Consider the following 21,105-nt stretch of genomic DNA (forward strand, 5'->3'; position numbering starts at 1 on the left):
GGTAAACCATCCCCAGGCAGGAAAAGAGCAGCGAATATTTTTTTTGGGGGGGCTGGATCTCCCCGAGAGGGGAGGGGTCTCCTCCAGGGAAGGGGCTGCGGGGGCTCCTCTCTGTCTCCCCCCTGGGTGTTTCTTCATGGGGCTCCTCAGACTCCAGCGCCAGGGATGTTTCTTGCAAAGGGGAGCTGGGGGCTGGAGGGGGCTTTTATTGGGGGGAGGGGTCTCCTTACTGGGGGGCTGCCAGGTCTCCCCGGGATGCAGGCTGGGGGGGCAAAGAGGGGGAGCCCCCTCCCTCAGCAGACAGTTATTCCCCCCTTGAAACTTCCTTCCTCTTTCCGGATACAGGAAGGAACGAAGGTTTAGCGGCTTAAAACGCAGCAGAAGAAAAGCGCATCTCGCTGTTTTGAAGCCTGAGACTGAAATTTCCCTTTTTGCTGCCAGAGGAAAGTTTTGGATGGAACTGACAGGTTCTTGTTAAGCTTTATATTCCCCCAAAGGTTTTCTGGGGAATATATTGATTCACACGCGACGCAGCAACAATGGAGAGATCAGAAGACGCTGAGAAGGCAAAGAGGAACTTGCAGGTCGAGCGAGAGCAGAGAGAGCCCTTGAGAATGCTCTTTCCAGGAGTTCCCTGCCTGGCGACCGATGACGCTGCCTGGGCTCGGAGGCGGATTGGACGCTCGCGGGGCGGGGAGGCGGAGTGGGCGGGGCTTGCAGGAGTTTCCCCCGGGGCTGAGCGGAGAAAGTCCCATTTGGGGGCGAAGAAGAGAGAAGGATGGGGGGCTCCGGCGCTGCGCCTTTGGCCTTTGGGGGGCTCCTGCTGGGGATGGGGGCGCTGGTGGTCTCCGCTTCGGAGGGGCTGGGCGTGGAGGCGCCTCCAGGTGAGCAAAGAGTCTGCAATGGGGGGAGAAGGAAGAGGAAACTCCGCTTAGCCGGACCCCCATCGGTGGGGCTCCTTTGAAGATCCCTCGCGGCCTGGATGGTCTTCCATGATCTTAGCAGGGAGTCCGTAAGTGACTGTGGAGGCCAATTCTGGATCCACAGGGGAGACATGGGGTTGGGGGGGGGAGAATTGATCCCTTGAGGGTTTGACTTTTTTGCGGGGGGTGGGGGTGGGCAGCTGAATTTGGCTCTGAGCGCTTCTTCAACTGCCTCTGAAAATCATCCTCATCATTATTAGTCCATTTATCTCCCATCATTTTCAAGAGATCTCATAAGCAATTCTTAACTCTAGAAATAAATATACCTTTCTTCTGCTCCTAACACAGGCATGGGCGTAGCCAGGATTTTTTGTTGGGGGGGGCAGGACTTTTGTTAGGAGGGGGAACCTCAGTTTGCTATGTATTTTTATTGGTGTTTATTGATTTGGGGGGGGGGGACTGCGCCTCCCTGCCTACGCCCATGACGCCGGCAGCAAAACCGGGGCAAAGGGGAACCTAAACTACCCCCCCTCGCGGCAGGACCCCTCTCCCCGTCCCCTCTCCCAGCCCCCCCTGCCTTGGGGTCCCCTGGGTGCTGAAATGAGCTCCTGTGTAGACAGGCGTCGCTTCCTGGGCTCTGGCAGGGAAAGCGAAAGTGAAACCGGGTGTCCCACAGCGGGAGGGGGGTCTCGTGGGAGAGAGGGGGCAGTGAAGCCCCCTTCAGAGCAGAGAAGCGTCTCCCACCCTCCTCACTATCTCGCCCTTTTCTTGGTCTCTCTCCTAGCCCCAACATTTCCTCTTCCAGCCCGAGGGCAATAAAAGGGGGGAGGGGGGAGATAAGCATGGGCGTAGCCATCAGAGGCAGGGAGCAGCTGCCCCCCTCAAATAAATGAGTAAATTAAAGCAGATAGGTCGGTTCTCCCCCCTTCATAAGTCCTGGCTACACCCATGGGGTCCAGGGTCTTGGAGGTTGTGGCTCCCTCTCCACAACGGCCTTCCTTCTGATTTCTCTCTTTCCTTCGGGGGGGTGTGAAGGGGGGGGTCTCCCAGCTCAGCTCCCCGCCCCCCCCCCCGCCATGGGATCACGTGACACGAGAGAGAGAGAATGGGAGACAGACAAAGTCTCTCTCCTGCCCGGCAGGGGCAACTCTCCGCTACGGTGGGAGCTGCGCCCTTAAGGCAACCGGAAACCGGAAGTCTCCACCCCCCAATTTCTTTCTCCCCCTTCCCCCAGAGCATTTCCTGTACCAGGAGAGGGCCGAGTGCCACTTCTTCAACGGGACGCAGCGGATCCACTACCTACAAAGGCACTTCTTCGACCGGCAGGAGGTCCACTACTTCGACAGCGACCGAGGGAAATTCGTGGCTGTGGCTGAACTGGGGGAGCCCGACGTCAAGAAATGGAACCAGGACAAGGACTACTTGCGCATCCAGAAGGCCGAGGTGAATCGCTTCTGCCGGAACAACTACGAGGTCCAGGCGCCCATCTTCAAACCGCGGCGCGGTGAGTCCGGAATCGGGGGGGGGTGTCATGGGAAACGGGCGCCTCGGAAGAACCCAAAATGGGGTGGGGGGTGGACCCGGGACTTTCTCCCCTCAAAGCCCCTGTCGCTGCTGCCCCCTCCCTGCCCCCCCGCCCTCCCGCTTTTCAGAGAGATAAAGGGACCTATCCTGATGCCCCACTCCAGAGGCAGAGTTTCTGTGTCCCTGGAAGCATCATAACCCGTTTCGTGTATTGTAATATGGAGGGTGTCTGCCTTGGTTTAGTTATTTATTATTAATTAATTTCGCCTCCCACCCTATACCTGTGGGTCTCTGGGCGGCTTGCAACACAAAATTGCAGTATATTGCTGTTGCTGCTTTGTGAGTGCTGGGAGGACCGCTCCCTCTCCTGCCAACTCCATCTGGCCTAGGGGGGCGGGGCCTGCACTACCACTACAGTTTAGAGGACAGAGCAGCTACCGGCAGCAATGGACAAAATAGTTTCAAATGTTTCAAATGTTTTAATTGCTTTTAATTTGCAGCACCTAAATGGGGGTTGTTGTTTGTTATAATATTATATTATTTCATTATCTGCTGCAAATGTTAAAGATGTTTATATATATTTTAAGGTGTTTTAATGGTGCTTTTATTGTTTACTTTGTTGTACCACCGTGAATGGTGGTTTTTATCTATGTATTTTTGTTTGTGCCGTCTTGTTTTGTTTTTGGGGTTGAACATTGAGTGGGGTGGGGATTGGTTTTGTTTGGGCATAATTGTTTTTGGTTGTTTTGTTTTCTATTTTGTAAATGGAGGTTAGTATGAGGCTTGGGATTGCTACCGTGGAGGGGCGAGGGAGGTATGGCGGTGGGGGCAGATGGCATAGGCGAAGGGGATCGAGATACGGATATGCTCGTACCCCTTCCAATCTGCGCCCCATCCCGAGAGACAAGGGTAGGGTGAGCAAGGATTACTCACCTCCTTCACTGGTGTTGTGCAATGCCAGGTCCATAGGCAACAAAACCGCCACCATGTGTGACGTTTTTGTCTCGCAGGGGATTGACCTGGCTTGTGTGACGGAGACCTGGGTGCGCGAAGGGGTAACTGTTACCTTACGAGAGATGGCGCCCCCAGGTTTCTCCGTCCTCCACCAGTCACGGACTGTGGGCCGGGGGGGGAGGGGTGGCAGTATTAATCCGGGAAGATTGTTCTTTCAGGGCTCTACCATCGCCATCGATCCCCGGCATTGAATGTGTTGGCCTAATGTGGGGCTCCGAGGAGAGCTTGGCTGTCTGGCTGGTGTACCGGCCACCTAGCGCACCAGGAGCCACCCTGTCAGGCCTGCTGGAGGCGGTGGCCGGCTGGGCCTTGGAGTTCCCTAACCTATTGGTTTTGGGAGACTTCAACGTCCATGCCTATGCCACTCCCTCCTCACAGGCTCTGGACCTGGTGTCTTCCATGGCGACACTAGGGCTCTCCCAGTTTGTTTCGGGCCCCACACATCAAGCAGGCCACACGCTGGATTTGATCTTTGGCGCCGGTATAGATGTGATCATGTCTCCTTCGATGAAGGTGCCATGGTCTGATCACTACGCTCTGAAAGCCAGGATTGACTTTCCACCCCCACCCTGCTTAGGTGGCGAGACGATTTGAGCTCGCCCGCAGAGGCTGATGGACCCGGATAGATTCCGTCAAGCCTTGCGGGACCTTACTCCCCCTGGCGACTCATTGACTGAGCTTGTTGAGGGCTGGAATACCCAGCTCCTGGCAGCCATTGATGAGATCGCACCTAAGCGCCCTCTGCGACCCCGCAGAAACCGGGCTCCCTGGTTTACCGAGGAGCTTCGGAAAATGAAGCGGGACCTCAGACGGCTAGAGCGAGTATGGCGGGGTGCCCGTGACGGAGCCTCAAGAACATCTTATAGGGTTTTTATGAAAACCTATGAGATGGCAGTGAAGGCCGCTAAGAAGTCTTACTTCTCGGCCTCCATTGCATCCGCTAGCTCTCGCCCGGCACAATTATTTAGTATAATTCGGTCCTTAACGTCCCTTGAAGGACAGCCAAATTTAAATAACAATCTGACACACAGCTGTGAGGCATTTGCGAGCTTTTTTGCGGAGAAGGTCCTGTTGCTCCGCCATGACCTCCCTGCCAATTTGGATACAATAAAGGAACTGGAGGCCCCTCGACTGTCCTCTGGTCCAGTATTGGACCACTTCGACCGGATATCCCCAGCCGATGTGGACAGACTCCTCCGAGCTGGATAGCCCACCACCTGTCCTCTCGACCTGTGCCCGTCATGGCTGATTAGAGCGTGTCCAGACGAGGTGCGGGGCCCCCTGGGGGATATCATCAATTTGTCCCTTGGCACCGGGATATTCCCAGGGGAACTGAAGGAGGCGGTGGTGCGTCTGCTCTTAAAAAAAACATCATTAGATCCCTCAGATCTATCCAATTACCGCCCGGTCTCGAATCTTCCATTCCTGGGTAAGGTGATTGAGAGAGCGGTTGCTGAACAGCTTGGTAGGTTTCTGGATGAAACATCTGCTCTGGATCCATTCCAGTCCGGCTTCCGCGCTGGTCATGGGACCGAGACGGCTCTGGTCGCCCTAACAGATGATCTCCGTAGGCAGCTGGATCGAGGCGGGGCGGGGCTGCTGATTCTTCTAGACCTGTCAGCAGCCTTTGACATGGTCGATCACGAACTCCTGGACCACTGCCTTGCCGACGTGGGGATCCAGGGCACAGTCCTTCAATGGCTGCGCTCGTTTCTCTCTGGTCGGGGACAGAGGGTGGTGCTTGGGGGGGAATTGTCATCGCACCACTCCTTGGTGTGTGGAGTACCTCAGGGTGCAATTCTCTCCCCAATGCTTTTTAACATCTTTATGCGCCCCCTCGCCCAGCTTGTCCGGAGTTTTGGGCTGGGTTGCCATCAGTATGCTGATGACACCCAACTCTATCTGTTGATGGATGGCCATCCTGACTCGGCCCCAGACACACTGACCAGATGTCTGGAAGCTGTGGCTGGATGGTTACGTGGGAGCCGGTTGAAGTTAAATCCTTCGAAGACAGAGGTCCTCTGGCTGGGGCGGGACGATATGGGATCGAGGGGGCAACTCCCATCTCTTGTGGGGGTGCAATTAGTGCCAGCACCGGCCGTTAAGAGTTTGGGTGTAATCTTCGATACCTCCCTCTCTATGGAGGCGCAGATTACAGCTATAACAAAGGCGGCATTTTTTCATCTCCGCCAAGCTAAGCAGTTGGCCCCTTATCTCTCTCGCCCTGACCTAGCCACTGTGATCCACGCGACGGTCACCTCCAGACTGGATTATTGCAACTCGCTCTACGTGGGGCTGCCCTTGAGACTGACCCAGAAACTCCAGCGGGTGCAGAATGCCGCGGCGAGACTCCTTATGGGGTCTTCGCTGCGAGAGCACATTCATCCGGTACTATACCAGCTGCACTGGCTCCCGGTGGAGTACAGAATCAGGTTTAAGGTGCTGGTTTTAACCTTTAAAGCCCTATACGGCCTAGGACCCTTGTACTTACGGGACCGCCTCTCCTGGTATGCCCCACAGAGAAACCTACGGTCTGCAAATAATAACACCCTCAAGGTCCCAGGCCTCAGAGAGGTTAGGCTGGCCTCAACTAGAGCCAGGGCCTTCTCGGCTGCGGCTCCAAACTGGTGGAATGCTCTGTCACAAGGGCCCTGGGGGACTTGATATCTTTCCGCAGGGCTTGCAAGACAGAGCTGTTCCACCAGGCCTTTGGTCAGGGCGCAGCCTGACTCCCTCCTCTGGCAACCTACACAGAATTTTACTTAATTGGTTGCCATCAATTTGATTTAATTAATTTTTATAATGAAATGTTTTTATATTGTGTGATCATTTGACTGATTATTTGATTGTTGTTAGCCGCCCTGAGCCCGGCTTCGGCTGGGGAGGGCGGGATATAAATAAAATTTATTATTATTATTATTATTATTATTATTACTATTATTATTATTTATTATTATTATTTATACCCCACCCATCTAGCTGGGTTTCCCCAGCCACTCTGGGTGGCTCCCAACAGAATTAAAAGCACAATAGAACATCAAACATTAAAAACTTCCCTAAACTTCCTTTCCTGCCTGTGATGTCTCTGGTTCTCCCTCTCCTCTCTCCAGCCCCACAACGACCCTGTGAGGGAGGCCAGGCTGAGGGGGGGGGCTGCCCAGGGACACCCAGGAGACTCAAGGCCCAGGTGGGATTTGAACCCAGGACACAGTCCAATGCTGGACTACATTAGAGTGGGGGGCTGCAAGGGGGAATAGGCAGCCTTTCAGGGGGAGGAGAGAGAGCGCATTTCAAGCAGAAACCCAGAACATTTTAAAAGTACAAAATGATGTTATTTGGACATTACTCAATTATTAATTGTGACTCATTAACCTGTTGTTTCCTGCACACCTGACATGGATTCAGGTAGGGCTGTCATATGTCCAGGTTTCTGGGGACTCAGGATGTTTAAGTGGGAGGGGGGGGGGTTTAGAAATTAACCCCATAATCTCAAAATCACATACATTCAGGATTAAATAATAATTATTATAAACACGGTCCATTTCCTTCCCACCCACTCATTACTATTTTCAGCCACCAGGCTCCCCTCCAGCTCCCCCCCCCCCCCGTTCTCAAGGGATTATCCCTAAATCAAAAGTATATTGAAAGGAAAATTAGTATAATCACGGGGGGGCTGGCTGTGGATTTGCATAACATCTGCTCTATATCACACACCAATTGATGTGCTGTTTTTCAGTTGGAGTGAAGGGCCCATAAATAAATTGATGATTCTCTCTCTTTTAGAAGATTTTAGAATTTTGTACTATTTTATTGTTGTTGTTTTTTAAAAATAATATTTATTACTTTTCCTACAATTTAAACATTACAAAAAAGAAAAGAAAAATAAACAATACAATACAAAACAAAAACAATACATAACACTAAGCTAACAAAAACAATTAAACTAGCAAAACAAAACAAAAACAATTTAAAACACATAAAATAGTTTCAATATCTTATCTTTCATTCACTTATAAGATATAAGTACTATTTTATTGTTGTTAGCCGCCCTGAGCCTGGCTTCGGCTGGGGAGGGCGGGATATCAATAAAAATTATTATTATTATTATTATTATTATTATTATTATTATTTCTCTCTCTCTCTCTCTCTCTCTCTCTCTCACACACACACACACACACACACACAGATATCTGACAGGTGAAGCTTTTCCAAAGTGAACAGGGGAAGCTTTCCCAATAATTCCATTTCCACGGGAGAAAATGGCGTAACCTGTTGAATTTCTGCCTTCCACTCAGCTCTAAAAGGCACAAGAACCGCATCTGTTCTTGTGCAATTCCCATCATCCCTAGCGAGCAGGATCAATGGTCAGGGAGGATGGGAATTGTAGTCCAGAAAGTGTTGGCAACCCAAGTTTGGGAAACACTGAGGAGACCATTGTGCTGTAATTTAAGGATACTGTGCAGTGAATTCTGAATAGCATCCTGTTTGCCAGGAAAATAGAAAGGACAAACTCTTGAGATTCCCAGGACTAGGAAATGAGACGGAAGGATGGAAAGTGTCCTAGGAAGGGGAGGGGCATCCCAGGACCCCCAGGGAGGAGCAGTTCCCAGTTTGTGGAATGCCCAGCCTGACCCCTGGGGAAACTGGGATGACTTTGGGTAGATGGGGGGGGGGGTCAAGATCCCACTGGTGGGAGTGGGAAGTTGGGGGCTGGGAGCGTAGGATTGACTGACTGTCCCAGTGTCAAATCTAGGCTTTCTGTCACCCGGGCAAAGACCTAGTTTTGTCACACACACCCCATGTGTATTTGCATACACACACAAAACTTGACACATTTGTTCATAAAGGACATAAAAAGGGCTGGAGAAGAGATAGTCTCTCCAAATAGTAAAATTGCCTGTGTGTGTATCTGGCTTTCATTCGCCCTTAAGTAGATCTCCTCAGAGAGTAGTACATCATTTGAGGAATTCTAAGGAATATCATGACTATAAATAATCATAATCATATAAATAAATAATAGAAACTGTAATAATGATCAGGCATATAAGTAAAGGTAAAGGGACCCCTGACCATTCGGTCCAGTCGTGGCCGACTCTGGAGTTGCGGTGCTCATTTCGCTTTACTGGCCAAGGGAGCCGGCATACAGCTTCTGGGTCATGTGGCTGGCATGACTAAGCCGCTTCTGGTGAACCAGAGCAGCGCACGGAAACACCATTTACCTTCCCGCTGGAACGGTTCCTATTTATCTACTTGCACTTTGACGTGCTTTTGAACTGCTAGGTTGGCAGTGATAATGATCAGGCACATACCAGAGAGTAAGTCCTACTGAACTCAGTGGTATACTTCTGAGTAAAAAGGCTTGATTGCAGTATAAGACTGCAGAATCTTTACACAGTTATCTCCGAGTAAGCTGCATTGAATTCAGTGGGACTTTTGGGTAGTAAAGGCAGTTTAAGGCTCTAAAGAATAAAATAAAAGAATAAATACTCCACAAGTTTCCTTCAAAAATTGCTGGCTGCTGAACCATTGCAATTAAATAATTTAAAGTGAATTGGCTACATTTTATTTCCAAATTACAGGAAGGGATAAATATAAAGAGCTTTGTATGCCAGCATCACATTTCATTCATTGCAGGTATTTTATTTTCACTATAAAAAGGACTCAGTTTTTGTAGCTGATTGTAGGCAGCAGTGCCCTCTCTATGTATTCACGTGGTGTAAACATGTGCAGTGGTGGACTTCCGGGTTGGCGCCATCGCCGAATGGCGGACTCCCTCCGAGCTCCGGAGGGAGTCTGCTCGGCAGGGGCTGGGTCCTACCGCGCCGGCGACGCGGGGACCCTCAAAAACCACGGGCACGGAGCCCGTGGACATGGGGACTCGGCTGGTACCGTCAGCGCCCTCCCGACTCGTGAAGGAGCCTTTTTAAAGGCTACGGATCGGGTGCCGGGGAGCGGCGTGGTACTGTGAGTCTATCGCTTCCCCTGCCGAGCGCAGCCGCATGCCATTCGTCGGAGAGCGCTGGCTTCTTCCATTGGAAATTTGGACATTTAACAACAACCCGTGAGTAATTGGGTAACCGGGTACAAAAGGAGAAAAAAAGGATTTTTTTTCGGATTCGGCACGAGCGGGGGGGATCTAAAAAGGAAGTCAGTCCCCTCCCTGATTGTAAACATGCTAAAACAAGGACTGAGAAACCAAGATCGATTCAGATGTTTATTGCTGACAAAAAATATCAATTCCACGATGGGATACTACAAGAATTGTGCTGGAGGAGAAAAGTCGAGGGTGAGAGGGAAAAGGCAACCCCCCCCTGGGAACCGGGGCGATTCGGAGAACCTGGCGGAGAGAGATGGAGAGTTTGACAGCTGTCAAAGTAGCTGTCAAATCTTGAGAATACAAAGAGGACTTTGTTACAAGCATTTTGCTGGTTAATTTTGATACAATTGGATATAAATATGGTTACAAAATGTCGGGGGGGAAAAGAAACAACAACTTGACTTTTGGATTAGAGGACATAAAGTTACTGCAACCCCCCTAGAGGGGCTTTGAGACATTACAAGTGGCGTATGTGGAAAACTACTCTGGGATGTGTACTGGTCTTAGCTCCTGGGAAAGTAGCAAAACTGAAATATTGTTTTGTCTACAGAGGTGACAACACAATAGAATCTTTCTATTGAAGTAAGGTAGGAACTGGACGTAAGTTTTTGTTCCTGAATAACAAACCTCTGTAGAGATACTAGATTTCAGAATAAGAATGGTTTTGCAGCTGAACAAGACAGAAACCTGAGAAAGTAAGAAACAAAAGAGCAAAGGACCAACTACGCCACGGAAAGAACAATGGGAGGAACAACAATGACCAAGGGAAATTAAAGGCCTCTATTAGACTGGATTTTTGAAATTAAACATTATCAAAACAAGCAAATTCAAAGAATACCGGCAAGATGGATTGAGGAAAATTTGGCTGTGGACTTGAGACCTCCAGGCCGATAACATACAGACTGATGGACATGGGGAATCCAAACTGGGGAAGGGAGGGGGAATTCTAGAATCCAAAGGCTATGTAACCAACTTTTGGAATCTTCTTCTATCTTCTATCTTTTATCTTTCTATATAACTTTGGTATTTTGATTTAACAGGTTTTGGAAAAAAAAGGGGGAATTCGTGGAAGGAAACGGGGCTGATCTTGGGGGGAAAATCTTTGTTCTATTTTGTTAAAGATGAGGATTGTTGTTAAGATTGTAATTTAAATTGGCTAATAGGTACAACATATTAGGTTTAAATTGGGAATGAGAACTTGTGGAATCAACTTAGGGAAAGGGGAATACAGTCGGGAGGGGAAGGAGGGAGTCCCAGAAAGAAGGTTATGAAAATAAGGGTTTAAAATTGGTCTTTCTTTTTCTTTCTTTTCTTTATCTTCTCTATTTTTTCTATTCTGTTTTTATTGGAAATTTTAATAAATATGATTATAAAAAAATAAAATAAACATGTGCAGTGGTGCCCCGCAAGACGAGTGCCTCGCAAGACGGAAAACTCGCTAGACGAAAGACTGCAGTTTTGGAGGTGCTTTGCAAAACGAATTTCCTATGGGCTTGCTTCGCAAGACGACAATGTCTTGTGAGTTCCTGCTGGTTTTTTTCCCTTTCCCCCCCTTTTTCTAAGCCGCTAAGCCACTTATCAGCTGATCCGATAAGCCGCTAATAGCGCTAATCCGCTAATCCGTCAATGGGCTTGCTTCGCAAGACGAAAAAACCGCTAGACGAAGAGAATCACAGAACGGATTCTTTTTGTCTTGCGAGGCACCACTGTATGTTGTCTTCTAGAGATCCAAACACACACACACACACACACACACACACACACACACACACACGCAAGCAATACTCCAAAGGGCTTCTGTTCCCCAAAGGGCAGGAGGGGTGTTTTGATCTCTTCACCACTTGTAATTCATCTCTGAGACTTTAAGGGAAGCAAAAGAAGAGGAAGGAAAAATAAGACTTGCCCAATTCAACTTTGCTTGGAGAGCAACCTTCTCCAGGATTTCTCTTTCGCCCATACTTCCAAAAACAGAGAGGGGGAAAGGGGAAGGAGGGTCGTTTTCCAGGTTTTCCTGCTTCCCCTTGAAGATTAGCATCACTCTGGTGCTCACAGATGCTTTTAGACTCTGGAGCCACCAGTAGTGGCTGTGGTCGGAGGAAGCCCACCCCATCACCCCCCTCCACCACAAGCTGGGATCCTCAAAAATCCAATGGGTAGATCACTGCCAGTTTATAGTGGGAGTAGATCAGAGTCTCTTGGAGGAGTCTCTTGGAAATTGGACGTTCCTGCTCTCGGTCCCTCCCTGCCTAATCTCTGACCTTCCTTCCACATCTCCCTTGCCCACAGTCCAGCCCAAAGTGAAGATCACCCCCACAGACAACATTGAATCTTCACCACACAACACTCTGCTGATTTGCACCGTGGGCAGCTTCTTCCCTGCGGGGATCGAGATCAAGTGGTTCAGGAATGGGAAGGAGGAGCCCAAAGTGTGGACCACGGACCTCATCCGGAACGGGGACTGGACCTTCCATATTGAGGTGATACTGGAGACAAAGCCAGAACGTGGAGACGTCTACACCTGCCAGGTGGAGCACGCCAGCTTCGAAGGCCCCGTCACGGTGAAATGGGGTAGGACGCCTTCCTACTGGGAGTGGGGGGCATTCCTGGGGGGCTGGGTGGGTTGCTCCCCCCTCAGGGGGCTGATCCCAGGCCTTCCTTTCCTCACTCTGGGCTTTCTCTTTCTTCAGAGCCACAGTCGGACTCTGCCAGGAGCAAGATGTGGACGGGGATTGTGGGGATTGTGCTGGGGCTGGTCTTTGGGGCCACTGGACTCGCCCTTTACCTGAAGAACAAGAAAGGTGAGGGTGGGGTGTGCCAGGGGAGAGGGAGGGTGGGGTGTGGGGCTGGATTGGGCTCCAGGCTCTCCTCCTCTTCTTAGGCAGAGGCTCCGGAGAGGGTTCTGTTCCTTCTCCACTCCTAGGAGGTCCCTCTTGGTGTCTCCAATGGAGCCTCAGCTCTTATGGAGATGGTCTGAGGTTTACATCTGTAGATTAAGACCTAATCCTCCTGTTCAAGATATCAGGGAGAAATTCAAAAGCATCTCTGGCTCTGAAGCCTTTGAGCAGAGTAAGGACACAGATGTTTTGCAGCTTCCTGGTCCCAGCACTAGTAATTAGGAATTAAATTTGGGATTGGATGACCTCCCCCTCTTCATCCCACATTGCAGAGAATGAACCATACATCTACAGAAATAAATGTTTATTTACATTTGATTGCAGGCAACATACACAGCATAAAATAGTATGCCAACTAATACTGCTAAGTTGCATTAAAATAAAAATTGGTAGTCTTAGCTAAGATGGTAGAGAGTTGAGCTTTGGAGAGGAAGGAAGTAGTAACGAATATGTTCCTATTGTTCTCTTCCTGCCCTGTGCAAACAAGAGGATATGACCTGACAGAATGCGGTCTAGGATTTTTATAGGAGATTCTGTGTGCCTTAACCCTTGCTTATCTAGCAAATAGGAAATTTTATTTTATGATTAGAGTATCATTTTATCACATAAACGGCTCCAGGGCTAGAATTACCTGCAGGATCTCTTAAGAGTCTGACTTCCTGGTCCCAGCAGTAAGTCAAAGGCTCTCTCTCCCTGCTGAGCGAAGGGCCTTTGAGACACTTACAGTCAGGATGTGGAATTCATCTCCCTTGGGTCTTTTCACTGTTTGTGTCTCTGAAATAAATCAACAACTGGGCAAGGCAGAGCCCCAAAGGAGGCAGCTAAGGGAATATGGGAGGGTTTGTGGGGTGGGGGCATTGGGTAATGGGGAAGAGATTAGTTGGCAAGATGTTCCCCAGGGTCCTTTCTGTATCGGGAAGGAAATATTTATTTCCTACAAAGACTCTTCTTTCACCCCCTCATACTCCTTAGGACAGAATGAGGTGGGGGGGGGGGGAGTTCCTAGCTATGCCTGGAGTGTGTCATCTTGATCTTGGGGGAGGGGAGGAAGGTTGTTCCCAGAGAAGCTATTTCAGGGGATATCTGGTGCTGACTGAATCTTTCTATTCTTTTCTCTCTCTCCCAGGGCAAGCTGTTCCTCAGCCTACAGGTAACTTTCCTCTCTGCTCTTCCCTCCTCCTCCTCCTCCCCCAACCCCTTCTCCTGGCTGCTTCCTGTGCCCCCCCCCCCATGGCTTCCTTTTAGAACAGAGGGGAGGGGCTTTCTATGGATCAATCCACCCCCTGATGCACACACTCATTGGATATTGGTCAGGTCCAGGAAGTGGGTCTCCAGGGGAATATCCCACCTGGGAGGCAGTCAAGCAAAGTTCCTTAGCAGAGTGAGGAGACCAGGGCTGGTGTTTGGCCCTTGGGGGCCACATTTGGTCCAGGGTCCGTGGTTCCCCATTTCTGATCTGGAGAGATCTCCTTGGTCTCTTCTGAACCTCCTCATCTCCACTGCCAAAGCCAGCCAAGTCTCCCTCCCTCTGCCTCCTTTCCTCCTCAGAGCCTTCCCTGCCAGGCCCATAACTGGAGGCGATGGGAATTGTAGTTCACAATATCTGATGGCCGCTCTATGGAGTGTCCCCCCCAATCTTGCCAGGGATTCTTCTACCCCTTTCTCCCCATTCCTCACCCCACAGTGATGGGCTTCTCTTTCTCTCCTCTGCCTGCAGGACTCATCAGTTAGACTTTGCTGCTCCATCAGGATCCGGGGATGTGGAGAAGCTCTGTTCTTCCTGCCAGTTGCCCTCTGTCCATGCTCAGAGGTGGAAACCTCCTTGGAAGGTGGATGGAAGGAGTCACAGATCAAGAACGACAGTGTCCACCCCTCCCCCACCTCTGTTGCTTGCTTGTCATTTGGGGAAAGTTTCTTTTTGTCTTTCTCTTTCCGCTTGTGGATTGCAAGTTATGGCAACCTGATTCCTTCTTTGCACCTCTCTGCTAGAGAATTTGTGCCTTGAATCTCCCAGGAGGAGCCAGAGCTGTCCCTGAAAACAACCATGAATCTGGTCAGACTGCCAGGACGGGTCCTTCAAGTCCTGATGGGGAGCCTTACAACTGAATTGGGGAGGTTTCTCATGTGGCCTCCCAAACCTCTCCATGTGGCCCATGGGACTCTCCCCAGCCTTATGTTGCCCCTTCCTTTAGACTCTTTGCCTGGCTGGGATTTGTCCTTCTACTCCAATCATGTTTCTTGCTTGCTCTGGTCTCCTGTGAAAACTTCACACTGGCATTTGATGCTCTGCTCCTGCCCACCATTAGAGTGTAGCCCCCAGAAGGTTCCCCAGAAGAGAACGTGGCCCTTGGGCTGGAGAAGGTTCCCCACACCCACTTCCTTTGTTGCTCTTCTTGCTGTGGACTAAGATGGCTCCCCCCTCCCAGCTGCCCCTTGGGTGACCTGGAAACACAGGGTCACTGGAAACTGCCTTAGGCCGAGTCCATCTGGCTCAACAGCATCTCCACTAGGGCTGGACCCATATGCCCACACTGACTGGCAGTGGCTCAACTGATGTTTCAGAGGGTGAGTCTTTCTAGCCCTTCTTGAACGTGCCGGGGACTGAACCTTCTACACTCCAAGCCCTTCCGTGTACGATACTTAAAGTGCAGTCAGACTAGCAATGCATGCTTTCCTGGAAAGGCACATGATAGGATCTGGAGCTCACAGAATTTCCCCGTAAGTTTTCCTCCTCATAAACTTTGACTCACTTTCAGCAAGCTCCTTCTCGGAAGGACCTGCCTTCTGGAGAAAATAGGAGTCAAAGACCCGTTTCCCCTTGTTGCAAATTAGTCCCAACAACTTCCTCGTGATCAAAGTGGGCATTACCCAACTATTGATACACCCCACCCCAATCTTTAAGTGGTGTGAGGTTCCAGGGGTCCAGGAAATGAGGTGCAGCAAAAACTCTGGTGTCCTTAGGTTATATGGTTTATTGACACACATATATACATCCTGAGTCTATGATGGGCTCACAGCATCAAAACCCCAAGAGGTTCCTAGCCAAAGCAGCTTTGGATTCAAACAGACACCAGCCATGTTCCGAGACTCTCCTTCCAGCTTGCCGCTGACAGACTGAAACCTCCCCCCCCCCCAAATCAGGCCACAGCAACTGAAATCCCCAAAGCTCAAAACTCTTGTCCCTGCTCACTAATTTGGACCTCAGGGTGGGGCTCCCCCCACTTTCTTCATGGCTCATTCTTAGCAGCCATTATCAGTATTCCATCTTTTGGATCCCTGCCAGATCTGGAGATTCGGAGACCTTGATTCAACCCATTACTGGTTCCAGGAATTTAGGGGTGCCGGCTCCCCCAATATAACAATAAATTAAATGCACACACCCCTATTATTCCTCCTCAATCTCTCTCTCCCCCCCCCCTCGCAACATGAGTCCATTTCCAGGGACAGCCCATCTCTTCCTTTTGCCCTGATGCTTTTGTTTCCACTGAGCTGGTGATTTCTTAATTGCTCTGTAAAGATTCAGCTATTTTGTGGTGATAATGATGTCAAGCCTTGGGGTGATTTGCTCTGAGCTGCACCAATAAAGATTGTCCTCAACCTCCCTCTGTTTGTCTTTGAACTGTTTTCTTCAATTAAAGGTCAATATTCACAGAGTGCGTCACTTGTCCATCCTGGAGGGGGAAAATCTGCCCATTTCCACACAACTTCGCCTGTGAAAAGGTGGTTTTTGATGGTTTCTGTGTGTTGCCACTGTGCAGTGCTCTTGGAGTCACAGGACTCTGTTTACATTCCAGAGATTCCAGGCTGTTGGAAGTCTCACGGAAGACAGGAGACAGATGTGATGTTACTGGTTTCCTGTTCCTTTGTTTTTCAGTTGCTCTCTGTCTCTCACAGAGAGAGGATGTATTTCTTTTCTGTCTGCGTAGCCTAGAAAACAAAACCTAGCAATGTAGCTCAAACTTCTCATCACTTCTGCTGCTTTGAAACTCTGCGTAATGGGAATCTGCCTAGAGCCTTATCAGAGGCTCAGGTCGTTAATCAAGTCGGAGGCAATTTCGGAGGAGCTCAGTCGAACGCAGGTTCTGACAGTTTTTACACCTTTGGTTGTTCATTTACCGTATTTTCCCCTCTATAACACGCAGATTTTTTTCTCCTAAAAAGGAAGGGGAAGTGTCTGTGCGTGTTATTGAGTGAATGTGTGGTCCCTGGAGCCGAAAAATCAGGCTAAAATCAAATCGCGCTTCACGGAGAAGGGAAACCTGAAAAGAGGAAGCGGCTGCTTTCCTGCATTCTGCCTCAGGGTCTTACTGCCCACCCTCCTCTGTTTCGTTGCTGTGTTTGCTGAAACGGAACAAAGAGCAGGGAAAGCCCCTCCCCTCCAGGCAAGCAGAGGGGAAAGCAGAGTGTCATTCTTTCTAATTCCTCTCTGTGCTCCGGTGCTGCTGGGGGAGAGGGAGAGAGAGAGGGGGGCGGGAGGGAGAGAGAGGGGGAGGGAGGGAGAGAGAGAGAGAGACAGAGAGAGAGATGGCTGGCTTGGGTGGGTGGAACTTTTGCCTTCCTTTCCTCCCTCCCGTTATATCCCACTCCTGCATTCCTAGCCAGCTGCTTCTCTGCACACCCCTCTCGTGCTCCTTGTCCCTTCTGTGTTTTTCCTTCGCTCCCCACTTAAAATGTGGTTACAAAGCATGGATCCACATGGATCCTCAGGATCTTTGCATTGGGTCAGCCCAAATTCACCATCAGATCACATGTCTGTGGCCACAGCATGAAGCACAAAAATGATACACCCACTGTTTCATTCAGAATGTTTTTTCCCTTGTTTTCCTCCTCTAAAAACGATGTGCGTGTTATGGTCAGGTGCGTGTTATAGAGCGAAAAATACGGTATTTAAACCCTTCTGTAGGCGCAGACCATCTCCCAACTCAAAACTAGTTCATTAAGAAAATCCCCAAACGCGGTTCCATGGGTGAATCTGAGTCAGCGCCCTGCCATAGTTTATCTTAAAGTTTCAAGTGCCTATATGATTATCACATTTGTAAATTTTAAATTTATTGTTGTACATTGTTTTAATTGTTTGTTTTCCTTCTGTGACTGTACCCCCAAGTATGTTTCTCCAACCATAATAAATTATCTATCATCTATCTATATCTATCTATCTATCTATCTATCTATCTATCTATCTATCATCTATCCATCTATCTATCTATCTTATCTATATCTTTAAACCCTTTTTAGGAAATAGGGGTCTTGGTGAACCGCAAGCTGAACATGAGACCACAGGGTGATGCAGCAGCAAAAAAAGCTAACACTATTCTAGGCTACATCAACAGAGGTCTAGTGTCCAGATCAAGGGAAGTAGTAATACCACTCTATTCTATCTTGTTCAGAGCATACCTGAAATACTGTGTCCAGTTCTGGGCACCACAATTTAAGAAGGATGCTGCCAAGCTGGAAGGTGTGCAGAGGAGGGCGACCTAGATGATCAAAGGTCTGGAAACCAAGCCTTATGAGGAACAGTTGAAGGAGTTGGGGATGTTTAGCCTGGGAAAGAGGAGACTGAGGAGATATGGGCGCCATCTTCAAATATCTCAAAGGCTGTCTCATGGAAGATGAAGCAAGTTTGTTTTCTCCTGCTCTGCAGGGTAGGACTCAAACCAATGGCTTCAAGTTGCAAGAGAGGAGATTCCAACTAAACGTTCGGGAAAACTTTCTGACAGTAAGAACTTTTAAGAAATGCTTCTGCTTGCCATGGGGTATTTTTTTTTTTAGGACCTCTGAGGGGCCTTGGAGTCCTCCTGTTCCCACCCACTCAGTGGTCCCGTCCCCCCCACTGCTCTGATTTTAGTAAGCGTGTTTTCTACCTTTGGAAGCCTGATGCCACCTTCGCAGAGACATAAGTGTATGATTTTCTCTCATGGGTGGAAGATTAAATGATTCAGGATGCTAAATTGTGTAGGCAAGATCAGGGGCAGAACACAGACCCTTATGACGACTCTGACCCAGGAAGGGTTAGTTTTCTCTCTCTCCTGAGTTGCATGAGAGTCTATCTGCTCAGCTGCATAGGGGCTGCACAGGGTCCCATGGCTGATGTGGGTGGCCAAAGCTCCCCAGTGAAAACTGTCCTCACCAGAGGGAGAATTGGGGGACCACAACTGGTTTAGTCGCACTGGTCTAGCATTGTCAGTGAGCGAGAAGGAATCCTTGTGCCGTGATCCTTGGGAAGAGCATGGCAAAATCTCCCTGTTCCCATCTGGAAAGGCTGGAGAACACCTGAGATTCGACAGAAGGTGCACAGCAGCAGAAAGGTTAATCCCCCAAAGTCAGAAGTTTGACAAGGACTGATCCAGAGAAGCAGAGTTGAGGGAAAGCTCTCTCTCTCTCTCTCTCTCTCTCTCTCTCTCTCTCTCTCTCTCTCTCTCTCTCTCTCTCTCTCTCTCTCTCTCTCTGCCTGCTTTGCACCCGCTGCCGTCATTTCCCAAAGAAAAGCTTCTCCTCTCTCGCAGCAGCCTGGGCTGTTCAGCGAGGATAGTGACAAGTGCTGGGTTTTTGCAAAAGTGACACCTTCCCTACCTAGCAACTGATGACCAGGCAGCCTCGGAGCCTATGATTGGCAGGGATCAAAGCTCAGCTGCAGGGAAAGTCCCCAGCCAGACAACTCAAGACTCACCCAGGGCAGGTCTGGAAATCCCCAGCACGGGCTTCAGCATGAGGGGGGGGGGGGGAGGGCGCAGAAAGCAAGCAAGGCGTAGCGAGCAGCAGCAACAACAACAACAGCAACAGACTCCCTTCTCCACTTGCCGAACCGAGAGTTTTGGCTTCAGTAGGAAAAAACAAACTTCGCATGCACACACGCATTTTGGAATGTGCTGAGCTGTATAACCAGAGCGGATTAATTTACCAGGACGCCATTATCCTTATTCTCCCTTCTTATTTCAGTAATTGAATCAGGTCCAACAAGCATTGGCGCCATTTCCAGGGGGTCCTGGGGTCCCACAAAATTATTGCTGTGGGTGCCCCACCTCCACCCCCACTGCCGCTGCCCACACACTTACGGCAGCTGGTTGAGAGCTCTAACAACCACAGCAGACCACAGCAACTGCGTAAAACAAATTAGGCCTTCTATTGCTTTCATATAATTAATTATAGGTTCACACAGTTTTGCAGCTGGGTCAGATGCCTTATTTATTTCTGTGGTACATAAAAAAGAAAAAAAATATGCAGTTTAGCTTCCTGAATCCTAGGCTGGTCGGTCCAACCACATAGGTGAAAAGAACAAACAACTAAATGTGGTGCCCAGTGCCTCGGGGGGCCTGTCAGTCGTGTCCGACTCTTCGTGAGCCCCTGGACCAGAGCACGCCAGGCACTCCTGTCTTCCACTGCTCCCATAGTTTGGTCAAACTCATGCTGGTGGCTTCGAGAACACTGTCCAACCATCTCGTCCTCTGTCGTCCCCTTCTCCTTGTGCCCTCCATCTTTCCCAACATCAGGGTCTTTTCCAGGGAGTCTTCTCTTCTCCTGAGGTGGCCAAAGTCTTGGAGCCTCAGCTTCAGGTTCTGTCCTTCCAGTGAGCACTCAGGGCTGATTTCCTTAAGAATGGTTAGGTTTGATCTTCTTGCAGTCCATGGGACTCTCAAGAGTCTCCTCCAGCACCAGAATTCGAAAGGATCAATTCTTCGGCAATCAGCCTTTATTGGCACATATTTTCGTGTATTTACTACTTTCCACATACATTCCTATTCCACCGTGTATGTCATGACTCATTGTGAAAATAGACTATGCTGGACTTGAGGGGTGGGGTGGGGAGTCCGCCTTTGGCCTGATCCAGGTTTAGGGTGTTAACGGAAAAATCCGAGGGCTCTCTTGGACAAAACAAAGACACCAACCAGGATAACTTGGAGCAAAACAGCAGCCTGTAGGCTTGGCCTTTATTGCACTGTTGCAACAGGGTATTCCCTTCACTTGCAAGAGAGAGGAAAGACCCAGAAGAATGGGCTGCAAGACCTTATAAAAACTTTTGAAATTCCCCTCCTCTAGGTCAAGCCCACCCCCAGAAACATCATGCATACATTACAGAAAGGAGGGGTTGACATCATGCATACGTTACAGAAAGGAGGGGTTGAGGGAGGAGTTGTGGTGGTAACCTGAGTGTCCTGTCACCCAGCTGGTTCCTCCTTTCCCCCTCCCCATGAGTACTTTCCAGGTGACAATGGGGAGTTTGCAGTTTCCTGCCCCCAGAGGGAAGATCTGATCGTTGTCCTTTGTTTCAGCCTGTGGTGAATCCACTGTTCTTTGTGATTTTGATTGTCTTCTGTCTGGGATTATCAGGGTTGGCACAGCAACTGGGCAGGGCTCCTGTGGATGTGCTGGGATGGTGAAGGGATTATGGCTGACCAGAAACCAAGCAGCCCCCTTGGATAGTCCTTGTCACATGGAGTAAAAAATGGAACAGTGCAAATCCGATGTATGGTTGATTTTCTATGAATTTATAACAGAAATGGGGCGTATGTAGTGTGTGAGTGTGAGTGTGTGTGAAGTTTGTGCAAACAGAATGATTGGGGTGGGGGGGTTCCTGCTACAAGGGCTCTCCGTATATGTGCTCATGTGCCTCCTTCGGACCACATCCAGAGGCCTCGGAGGGAAATGGGGATTCTGA

At 49.5% G+C, this 21,105-nt stretch overlaps 1 protein-coding gene and 1 long non-coding RNA gene across 2 annotated transcripts in view; one reads left to right on the forward strand and one right to left on the reverse strand.

Annotated features, from left to right (window-relative positions):
- The first annotated feature begins 633 nt into the window (after positions 1-633).
- LOC308581041 (H-2 class II histocompatibility antigen, E-S beta chain-like) lies at positions 634-14,314 on the forward strand. The gene is given in 7 exon segments (XM_081183483.1): positions 634-759; positions 761-884; positions 2,158-2,427; positions 11,845-12,126; positions 12,246-12,356; positions 13,579-13,602; positions 14,170-14,314. Coding segments are annotated over 7 exon segments (936 nt in total). The 5' UTR covers positions 634-648; the 3' UTR covers positions 14,184-14,314.
- LOC308581299 overlaps positions 14,218-21,105 on the reverse strand; it is a 61,621-nt gene continuing 54,733 nt past the window's right edge. The window contains exon 2 of the long non-coding RNA XR_014004945.1: positions 14,218-14,704. This is a non-coding gene — a long non-coding RNA (uncharacterized lncRNA). The remainder of the gene's footprint in view (positions 14,705-21,105) is intronic.

Source organism: Podarcis bocagei (assembly GCF_964188305.1).
Source record: "Podarcis bocagei genome assembly, chromosome: 2".
In the NCBI taxonomy this organism is placed as follows: Eukaryota; Metazoa; Chordata; class Lepidosauria; order Squamata; family Lacertidae; genus Podarcis; species Podarcis bocagei.